At 37.0% G+C, this 10,634-nt stretch overlaps 4 protein-coding genes across 6 annotated transcripts; 2 read left to right on the forward strand and 2 right to left on the reverse strand.

Annotated features, from left to right (window-relative positions):
* Window positions 1–207: 207 nt before the first annotated feature.
* On the forward strand, window positions 208–2,096 carry LOC112178932 (UDP-arabinopyranose mutase 1). The gene is made up of 4 exons (XM_024317211.2): window positions 208–534; window positions 677–927; window positions 1,143–1,311; window positions 1,648–2,096. Exons 1-4 carry the CDS (start codon window positions 226–228, stop codon window positions 1,993–1,995), a joined length of 1,077 nt encoding a protein of 358 aa, XP_024172979.1. The 5' UTR covers window positions 208–225; the 3' UTR covers window positions 1,996–2,096.
* Window positions 2,097–2,763: 667 nt separating this feature from the next.
* Window positions 2,764–4,519, forward strand: LOC112178936 (probable WRKY transcription factor 43). The gene is made up of 2 exons (XM_024317216.2): window positions 2,764–3,123; window positions 4,185–4,519. The coding sequence occupies exons 1-2, from the start codon at window positions 2,810–2,812 to the stop codon at window positions 4,369–4,371; spliced, it is 501 nt and encodes a 166-aa protein (XP_024172984.1). The 5' UTR covers window positions 2,764–2,809; the 3' UTR covers window positions 4,372–4,519.
* A 32-nt stretch (window positions 4,520–4,551) lies between these two features.
* LOC112178934 lies at window positions 4,552–6,244 on the reverse strand. 2 transcript variants are annotated; one of them, XM_040511951.1, is made up of 4 exons: window positions 6,218–6,244; window positions 5,884–5,968; window positions 5,537–5,773; window positions 4,552–5,424 (listed from the first exon to the last, which is right to left on the reverse strand). In XM_040511951.1, exon 4 carries the CDS (start codon window positions 5,413–5,415, stop codon window positions 4,690–4,692), a length of 726 nt encoding a protein of 241 aa, XP_040367885.1. In that variant the 5' UTR covers window positions 5,416–5,424; window positions 5,537–5,773; window positions 5,884–5,968; window positions 6,218–6,244; the 3' UTR covers window positions 4,552–4,689. The 2 variants fall into 2 exon arrangements, with proteins under 2 accessions (XP_040367885.1, XP_040367884.1); XM_040511950.1 differs by having other exon boundaries at window positions 4,552–5,773.
* A 210-nt stretch (window positions 6,245–6,454) lies between these two features.
* On the reverse strand, window positions 6,455–10,007 carry LOC112178933 (SUMO-activating enzyme subunit 1A). 2 transcript variants are annotated; one of them, XM_024317212.2, is made up of 11 exons: window positions 9,859–10,007; window positions 9,641–9,738; window positions 9,505–9,556; window positions 9,200–9,395; window positions 8,905–8,984; window positions 8,680–8,796; window positions 8,362–8,412; window positions 7,979–8,045; window positions 7,228–7,331; window positions 6,955–7,059; window positions 6,455–6,842 (listed from the first exon to the last, which is right to left on the reverse strand). In XM_024317212.2, the coding sequence occupies exons 2-11, from the start codon at window positions 9,721–9,723 to the stop codon at window positions 6,729–6,731; spliced, it is 969 nt and encodes a 322-aa protein (XP_024172980.1). In that variant the 5' UTR covers window positions 9,724–9,738; window positions 9,859–10,007; the 3' UTR covers window positions 6,455–6,728. The 2 variants fall into 2 exon arrangements, with proteins under 2 accessions (XP_024172980.1, XP_024172982.1); XM_024317214.2 differs by lacking the exon at window positions 8,680–8,796.
* Between the last annotated feature and the right edge of the window lie 627 nt (window positions 10,008–10,634).

Here is a 10,634-nt window from a genome sequence, read left to right on the forward strand (position 1 = left end):
ACCAACTCTCACGCAAAGTCATGTGGGCAATGCCATAAATTCTGCGCAACCTCGTCCTTTATGTATTCATCACTCTTTCTCTCTCTTTTGCATTCACCTTTTCCTCGCTACTAACATAAATTAACCAAACCCTACGCTCCTCTATCTCCTAGTACTATATATAGATCATCATCTCTATTGATTCCAACCTACCACCTCCATCAACCTCTCTGCATATCTCTCAAGATGGCCCTGGTAGCTGATCTGCAAGACGAGCTCGACATTGTGATCCCGACTATCAGGAACCTTGATTTCTTGGAGCAATGGAGGCCTTTCTTTCAACCCTACCACCTCATCATCGTGCAAGACGGCGATCCCTCCAATGCTATTCGGGTTCCTAACGGCTTCGACTACGAGCTCTATAACCGTGACCATGTCAACAAAGTGTTGGGTCCTACGGCTAGCTGCATTTCTTTCAAAGACTCAGCTTGTCGCTGCTTTGGTTTCTTGGTGTCCAAGAAAAAGTACATCTTCACCATTGATGATGACTGCTTTGTAAGTTTTGTTTCTCTCTTAGTCATGCATGCACTCATCAAATTTGTTTTCCAAATGTCTAATATAAATAGACTCATGATATGTAGTGACACACTTTATTTAGTGGACAAATTTCACCGATCATTGCTTTTTTTTCTTAAAGGTGGCAAAGGATCCTAGTGGCAAAGAGATAAATGCATTGGCACAGCACATCCGAAACCTGCTCAAACCATCAACTCCATTGTTATTCAACACACTCTATGACCCGTTTGCAGAAGGAGCGGACTTTGTTCGTGGGTACCCATTTAGCTTGCGAGAAGGCCTGCCCACCGCTATTTCTCATGGTCTTTGGCTCAACATTCCTGACTACGATGCCCCGACTCAGCTTGTCAAGCCACGTGAGCGCAACACCAGGTTAACCCATTTCCCATTTACATATTGGAATAAGTACAGTTACTAACTTGTTCCACCATGATATATTGATATGGTATAATTTCATCGATTCAAAGCCGGCATATTCTTAAATAAGATGCCGGTATTACAAACCAGTTATTTGATCAAACATATGGTGAACTTGGCATTAGTTGTTGTGAAAATAATTGAGGATTGAGTTTCTTTAGTTCAAGTAGGTATGTTGATGCTGTGATGACAATCCCCAAAGGCACCCTTTTCCCAATGTGTGGGATGAATCTGGCTTTTAACAGGGAGCTGATAGGCCCAGCCATGTACTTTGGGCTCATGGGTGATGGCCAGCCCATTGGCAGATATGATGATATGTGGGCTGGCTGGTGTGCCAAGGTAATCAGCTTCAACAACAATGAGATATCCTATTTCCTTGTTTTTATCTCTCTTTAATTTTCTCTTGTTTGATATCATACCTATAATTATTTGGATTTTCATACCTGACACTTTTCAATTGGACTCCTAAATTATAAAACTTTGCAATTACATAGATTAATTTAATACCATTCTCGAAAATGTATGTGAGTTTCATCATATAACCATAAACTTCGTGTGCATGATGTGAGAGAGATGTTATATATAATCGACAGATACAATAGCGATCCTTTTTTTTTTTTTTTTTTGCATATCCAGGTCCGCCTACATGACAACTTCCCCTATGCGTTCTTTTAGGTGATATGTGACCATTTGGGGCTAGGTGTTAAGACAGGACTGCCATACATATGGCATAGCAAGGCAAGCAACCCATTTGTGAATCTGAAGAAAGAGTACAAAGGCATTTACTGGCAGGAAGATATGATCCCATTTTTCCAGTCCATCATTCTCCCAAAAGAGTGCAAAACTGTTCAACAATGCTACATTATGCTTGCCAAGAGTGTCAAGGAAAAACTCGGCCCAGTTGATCCTTACTTTCAGAAACTAGGGGATGCCATGGTTACTTGGATTGACGCATGGAATGAGCTGAACCCACCACCACAAACAGCAGCTCCGGCTCATCCAAATGGTGTTAAGAAAAACTAATTAGTACTAGTTTATTATGAACTTTCACCGTACTGCTTCCAACAAAGATGTTCACCCCTAAAAAGCTTTATGAGTTGTTATGAATTTCCATATTTCCTTATTAATAAACACTTTAATGGACTTCATTGAAGAACAAATTGAGAAGTGTGCACTCGGTTTTCTACTCGAATCTTAGAAACTGCTGCTTGACACTATCAGAACAAGAAAAACGTCATCCGGTAACTTAAAATATGACTATATCTTGCATATGATCGAAAGGTGGGTTCATGTCAAATTTTCTTACTTGTTATCAAAGAAAAAAGCTTTACCTTACTTTTTAACGAGGAGAAATGCCATTCACTTTTGATTTGCCCAAAATTGTCATATACCATGCAATTTTAGCTTTCCATATCATCATTTTCAGGCAAATTTGAACTTCAACTCAGTCTCACAAGATGACTATGTGAAGTGAGGGATTTGGTGAAAAGAATACGTTCAATTTCCTAATAATAGTTAGAACAAGAAAGTCATTACCTTTTATTTCACAATGATCCTGTACTGAACTAGATTTTCTACTCAAATGAAAAGGCTATGATCCGTGCCGACATAGCTAGCCTTCCTTTACTAGTGTGACTTATTCATGTACAGAAAGCTTATGTCAGTTTCTCTCTGTAGTTAGTGAACTATGGAAGTTGGCCACTAAACGCCGCCCACAATTTTCTACAAAGTCCACTTTTACAAGATGCATTAACCTCGTTTATCATTCCTTAATTCACAATAAATACTCGTCAGCTCTAATCACAATCCCTCTCTCTCTTTCTCTCTCTCTCATCAAATGGAGCACAACCAAATACGTTTCTTTGGTTTATCACCATCATTAGCTTCTCCTAATTTCTCATCGAGCACTGCTTCAAGTATTCCTCAATTGTTTCCTCATGTTCATAGTAGCAATGCAGTTCCGATGGACAAATGCGGAACCTCCTATAGTTCAGTGAACAAATTGAAATCGATAACAAAAGACTCTGGTGACAAGGAGACCAAGAAGCACAAAATTGCATTCCAAACAAGGAGCCAAGTTGATGTACTTGATGATGGATATCGGTGGCGAAAATATGGGCAAAAAACTGTTAAGAACAGTAACTTTCCCAGGTTAGTCTCTTCTTGTTATCATCAAGTTATAGATGAATGTACTCTTTGATACAAGATTACATGGTCAGGTTTTTGTATATAGGTTTGACATGTGTGTGAAATAATCACACCATCGCTGTGAAAAATTCTTCTCAGTAAATGTGTGATTGCATACATATATTATCTACCTTCCATTTTCAATGATAAGAATGAAGAATGCCATTAAACAACAATGAAACACCTATGACTTGTTTTATTTAAAGGGATGAGGAAGCTGGATTATAGGAATCAATTCGTAATGGTGAAGAAATTACGGAGTAAGTTTTGGTTTTATATAAGATATTGAAAGAATTCTAGGGGAGTATTGTATAGTTGGTCATACTTGTTGTATGTATGCTGTTTGTTGTGTCATATTTCAAGGAAATCTAATAGTAAGGAAATTTAGTAGTTTGAACATTACTTTTCTGGTTTTTCCAATAAGCCCAACAATACAAAGCCATAATATGCATCTCTTATTTTAACCAATGGTACCAATATATGCCTATATGGTATCAGACTATCAGCTTATCATCACTCGATAGAAAGCAAATAAGGCAACCCCTTCCGTACACTTGAAAATACAAAATTTGCATTGATTAAAATGGATAAATAGAAAAATTATTTTTCATGTAAGAGTGGAAATCTTCTTAGTTTGACATAAGTGAATGAAAATGGGAACTAAGGTGCTTAATTCCTTGTCGTAGTTCTTCCCCAATTTATGAACTGTATCAAACTTATTACTTTGTGCTTCATCATGCATGATACCTATTACACATTTATGCTTTTAAAATAATATTATGTTCAACACACTTGAATCAAGAAAAAGAATAGGCCCAATAATGGAAATGGAAGGTTGGATTTTTTCTAATGCACCATTGATTTTGGAATGCTTCATTGGTGTTTTAAGTTCAAAACTTCGAAATATGTGATGGGAATTAAATTGAAAATTTATGAAATGTCGGAAAACTCTCATCAATACATTATTAGATTTCTATATCAGTTCAGTACACCTGAAAACATCCCTTGTTTGCCTATTTATGCAGAAGTTACTACAAGTGTACACATCAAGGGTGCAATGTGAAAAAGCAAGTCCAACGCCTTTCCAAAGATGAGGAAATTGTGGTGACTACATATGAAGGAATACACATCCATCCCACTGAGAATTCTGATGAAACCTTTGAGCATATCTTAAGCCATATGAGGAAGACAGTCAAAGATGGCATAAAATGACTAAAACACTTGATGATATGTATCCAATCCATTTCGAACATGGAAGTTACTGATCATATGCTAGCTTATAATGCATATTTGCCTCTCTTTATTATGGATAATGCATATTTGCCTCTCTTTATTATGGATATACCTAGCTTATAATGCATATTTGCCTCTGTAAAAAAAATGAAAACAAAAATCTTATATATGTCTCTAACACCATGAATGTAACGTTTATCTGACCTGCATAAGAAAATCGTGGAGTAATAAAAAGGAGAGGGTGATTGAACTCGAATAATAAGAAATAACTCTTTAACTAATAAGAGTGAGAGAATATCACGTTGGGACTAGAATTAGCTCATAATGTTCATTCCCATATCCATAAAGACCCGTGATACTGCAAATTGCAAATATAAGTGCAGCAATGGCAATCACAGGCATGATCACAACAATGCACCTTACCCAATTACCCCCTTTATTCTCAACAACCTCCTTCTCTTCCACAGTCACCAGTTTCTCTTCTTCCTTCATTTTCTCACCACATGGGGAAGAGGTCAAAGATGAAATGGAATCCTGAAAACAAACTTTAATCTCTTTGCTCTTACCTGATTCAACTTCTTCACCACCAGAACCACATAATGGAAGTGATCTCACCTCACTCTCCTGATCCCAATCATCCCAGCTACCCCATTCACTCTCTTCTCCTCCATAACCAATCTCAGTTTCTTCATGCTCATCCTCAAACAGCCTCCTCCCCTTCAACTTGCCACTCTCAATCGCCGCCCTTCGGTCTCTTCTGATCTCTTCCACTGCAAGATCATTAGTCCTGACATTCCAATTATCGCCTTCCGAGGGAAACATTCTGTGCTGAGGTGAAGACATGAGGTGCCTTGATCGGGTTTTGGCCATGGTGCTTGATGATGAAGAATATGATCTCCTCTTGGTTTTGGGGTAGGACTGTTTGTATGACTTCCACTCTTGTTGCAAATTCATGAACTGCTCTTGTAGCTTCTCCACTTGAGGACTTTTAACACTAGGGTCATTTGCCTTTAGGCTTTCCATGGTAGGGTCCTGTGAGGAATGTAATTTGTAGATGTTTTGAATTGAAAAAGGGTTATCTGGATAATGATTTTGGTGATTTAGTTTTGATTTTCAAACACAGTCAAGAAGGATGAGAACTGACCACGTTCTGACTGTCATTTTCTCTTTTGAAATTTTGATTTTTGAATCCCACTCTTTTGTGATTCTTTGCATTGAGGAAGAATTAATCAGGATCACTGAATCACTAATCATGATTTATAGTGGCAAAGTCGATCATTACAGCCTCTGTTCAGCTACCCTACTGCTTTGTGCTTTCCATATTCATTTGCTTTTCCCTCTAGTTGTTACCATTTTCTTTATTTTCTCCAATTTGGAAATTCTGTATACAGTAAAAGGAAACCTTTCTGTAAAGTATAAAAAGGGCAGATAATATACGTAAAGTAAATAATCTTTCCTGGTCGTAAGACATTCTCTTGAGTAGTCTTTTACCTAAAAATGGTTTGTGAAGTTTATAACATTTTAGTCGATGATTTTGATCTATCTGATAGTATAAGTATTCCTTCCATAAATCCTCCTGTAACGGCCAACAGATTTTAACATTATGAAAGATAGCTATGGAAATAAAATTTGTGAGAATGTCAATAATGACTAGTGTCTATAACAAAATATTTTTGTTTTGTTCAGAAAAACTCATCCACACAAATTTTAAGAATCTATGATTCCATAATCTCATTGGCAAACACCTGGATAGAAGATAAAATTATGAACATCAATGGACTTGACCTCAAAAATAAAAGTATCTGCAGCTATAATGACACGTAACCTTTTCACCCCTTTGCCTCTGAACTTTTTCCCCAGACAAAATGGATTGCTCATCAGCCACTACGCATAACGACCAGGGTCGCTTGGTGGACCTTGAGATTTTGGTACATGGATCCACTCTTGGAATCAAAATGCGGTCCATTTAGATATAGTGGCAACCAAAAACTCCGTTCATATAAATGAAAGAAACATCAAGTCTAGCCACCAATATGTTTTCAAGATAAGAACTTGTTTAACATTTGGATAACCCGATGAACAATGCACTCAGACGCATAACTACAACTGTGACCATACATCGCCAATCATTAAATTTCATTGCATAAGGTTCACTAGCAAATACGGTCAAGCAACAGATGAATAATCAGAATCCAAACCAGAAAGGTAGGATTTTTATAAGCTACCTGAAAAGGGGTCAAGCCTCCTGAAAAATCTATTACCAACACTAGATGGCAGTTAGGACTGTCCTACTTTCAACCCTTGAACAATCACAGCTTCACTCTCGACAAGGCTGCTCAGCTTCCAGTGTTGTTTGATAGGTCCTCTATTATGCCCTTTCCATCCATAGCATCAAAGAAGAAGAAATTCTTGAGAGGCTCTCCTTTGCCTGATATTGCTTTGATAACCTCCTGAGAAGTTCAGTACAAAACTATCAATGTCGGGGATTTAACATTAGATTATATTTTTAGCTGGGAAGTAAACACTTTTACTTTGTATATAATAAGATGGAAGTTGGCACACCTGCCCAAGAATTCCCCCAATGATGGGACAAACTGGAGGAAATTCTCTTGGATCTGTCACCAATCTTTCTAGGAGGGCATCAGGAATATGAGATTCCTTCAACGACTGCAAGGTTGTTACTAGCAAGCATAAGTCAATGCAGTAGGCAAAAAGATAACAACTTTTAAGTACCACATTAGCAAGCATAAGAAAGGCAAAAAGATAACAACTTTTAAGTACCACATTAGCAAGCGTGAGAAAGGCAAAAAGAATAACAACTTTTAAGTACCACACCTGTGCTTCACAGAACTCATTCTTCAATTTCAGAACACCGGGAAGATCTGCAATTGATACTTCTCCAGGTTTACGTTGCTCAGCATCTTCAAACCTTTCTATCACTGCAGTCAAGTGACAATAATCTTAATACATCTATCTTGGTCATCGATAAATGGAAACTATTCAAATAACACTTACGATAAATTTAAGGGCAAAAATTCCTCTTTATGGGATCATTTTCATCCTATAAGTTGGTGGATTGATGGCACAAAAAGTGTAGCATGACCGCAACATAGCAGCAAGACTAAGTTAAAGCAGTAAACGAGTGCAACCCTGTGGTCGACACATGACACGAGACTTACAGTAAATTTGAGGAAAAAAATCATTCTTCTTTAAGAGATTATCTTCATTCTATAAGCTTGAATATTGTTGGCACAAAAAGTGTAGGACTGCACCATGGCAGCAAGACTAAAAAGAAAGCAGTAAACAGGTGCAATAAATTGATATATGCATCCCTCATCCCTTAGTTAAAGGTCAACGTTATTCGTCTTCATCTTTTATTTCTTTGGCTAATTTATTTATTTTATGACAAAACTTCCCACTTCCCGAGAATTGCTCTCCAATGTATACCCAACGTCCATAAGTAAAAGGGGTAGTTTTTAAATTTTCACATCTAGCTGAGCATAATTTCTCTTCCTCTCTAATCCTATGGGTAATCCTTTCATTTTTATTTTCAAAAAAAAAAAGGCAATGAGATAATTTACCGAACCTCGCATAGCAAAGTACAACTTTGACATTTTCCTGGGAAGTGCTTTCCAAGGTACTGAAATTGATTCCTGGAATGTACAGATGCATTGGTAAGTTCACACTATATGTGATGCGCATTATTGCCCAAAAGGTGACCATTATCACTGTATGGGACTGACAACAATCTAAATGCATATTTTATGAATAACAGTTTATTTTTTCTACCCCTTGTGGTCTTAATTAGATGAATGAAGGTCCTAAATTAATAAAACATGCAGAATGTGGCTTAAATTAAGCATCAATAATAGAAAAAATGTCTAGGGAGTGGGAGGAAAGTATGCATGATACGCATGCAAATTATGCAATAAAATTCAGCATCTAGAGCAATGAAAGACCAAGTCATACCTCAAAACTTGGATAATTGTGTTGACATTCAATTGTTTCCTCCAGTTTTTGCTGTTAAGGAAAAGAAGAAGAAGAAAGTAAGTACTTTCTCTGTCATTAGAGCCTCTATGCTGAAGATGCTTGAGGGTATTTTGTCATTATAAGCTTGATCATCATAACAGTCCAATATGTGCTCAAACAAATAGTGATTCATTGGAAACAGATTAGATCTACAGTTCTAGCAATAATGGCTATTAGTGCATTAGCCATAAATCAACAAAAGAAACTGGCAACCATTTCAAATAAATGAGCATATGAGAAACCAAATCAGATGGTAACCTTCGAATATTTATGGAGTTGCAGATCAACAAAAATTTCACCACAAGAGTCTCTACAATCAACTGTGTAAAATGCTACCCGCTTGGATAACTTTCGGCATTTTTCATTGATCAGCTTCTACAGAAGAAGAATGGACAAAAGACAATAGATAATGTGGATTTAAACTCATGATCAATGCAAATTTCAGAAAGTTATAATCAAATCTGAAGAGACAGGGCATCATACTTTTGTAGAGAGAGAGCAACAACTGATAACCACAACATCAAACTTGCTATAGAACTCACCGCCAAAGTTTGACAAGTCACCTGTGAGAACAAATAGTGGGATATTCTTAATTGTTCTTCTACCAGAAATTACAAAGAACCAATTAACTAATCTAAGTACCATAATTTTCCTAACCATCACCACTTGTTTGTTTGATATGAACAACCATTTTACTTAAAATTCTTTTCAGTAACAAGATAATTAATAATTATACTGAATCAAGACAATGGAAACTCTGTAGCACTAGAAACCAGACCTTTCTCCACAGAAACACGAACCATCGGATTGAAATCTTTCAGAGAATCGCGACAAAGCTCGGTTAGAGTTTTCCCTCCATACACACTTTCATCAGAAGGTATCAAAAAGTTAGCAGAAAGGGCTTCTTCGGTCGCTACCCGATCATCCACCAGTGTCAAACTACCAACTCCTGCTAGTACAATGTTCTTGCAAAACTACCCAAACAAAAAAACGGAGACAAAGTTTAACAAGATTGCTCAATAACATTTTCATTCAAACACAAACCAAAGGAGTAGATAGGACAGTTCCATTTAGTTGAATTACCTCGGCAGTAGTCCCATTAATTCCACAGACTAGTATATGAGCTTTGCTCAGTCTAGAACAAAATCAAAATCAAAGCTTTAAGCAAACGAAGCAACCCAAAATTCCAAAAAAAAAAAAAAAAAGGTAGATTCTTTACCTTCTCTGAGCATCAGCGCCCCAAACCCTAATTTGGCGATCGTAAAGAGCGGTCTCCTGCTCAGTCAACTCCTCACCGTCCATTTTCAACCGCAACCTCTGCAATTTTAGAAAGCAAGAATAAATTAAAAAAAATCACATTTTGGAAGATGCGAAGTTTCACTGTAGTGACGAAACCCTAAAAGTGAATTTCTATCCGAAGGGAGGAGCGAGACAAACCCTGAAAGCTGAGAAATTGAACGACGGAGACGAGGGTTTTAGCACTACTTCTCCACAATTGGAATTGAGGAATTTTGATTTTCGAGGCTAAAATTCTGAAACTTTGGTTCAGTATTTGACCAAAACCTGCTTTTGGGCTTTGTTTAACATTTTTGGGCTTGAATATTAAAAGATCCTTTGGGCTTAGGAGGTAAGGGCTAAAGGGTTAGTAAGAAAAATGACTTGATCATCCTCGGTCATATTGATTTTCTGCACACTTGTACACGTCGGGTATGTTACTAATTATGAAGTTAGAAGTGATGAGTGATTAGAAGAATGCAAAAATGACGCTATGAATATTATGCTCAAGGACTCAAGGTGGAATAAGGATTTCAAAACACTAGGGGTCAATTATGCTATGAATATTATGCTCTGCACGGACACATAATGATACGTCATTTAACAATGAAAGACAAAAGAGAAAAGAAAAAAGAATAATGAATTGTAAAAGTACCGTTAATTATGTTTCCATACAGAATTCTATGCTACGTGAGTTCATTTCCAAACTTTAGACATGATTATAGGCATAGTTTACAAAAGCTTGAAAGGGTTTGGAGACCCTCTGACCCGCGCATAGGTCTGCCACTGATTATGTTCTAAATAAGTAAATAAAGTCAAACAGAACAAAGACAAAGAGAAAGTTTGGGAATTTCTGATGTATTGATCTTCTCCAAAGATGGAGTACATATACAAAATATAAATATTCATAATAGGAAACTAATTACACCGTGATATTC

This window comes from Rosa chinensis, chromosome 7 (genome assembly GCF_002994745.2).
Source record: "Rosa chinensis cultivar Old Blush chromosome 7, RchiOBHm-V2, whole genome shotgun sequence".
Lineage (NCBI taxonomy): Eukaryota > Viridiplantae > Streptophyta > Magnoliopsida > Rosales > Rosaceae > Rosa > Rosa chinensis.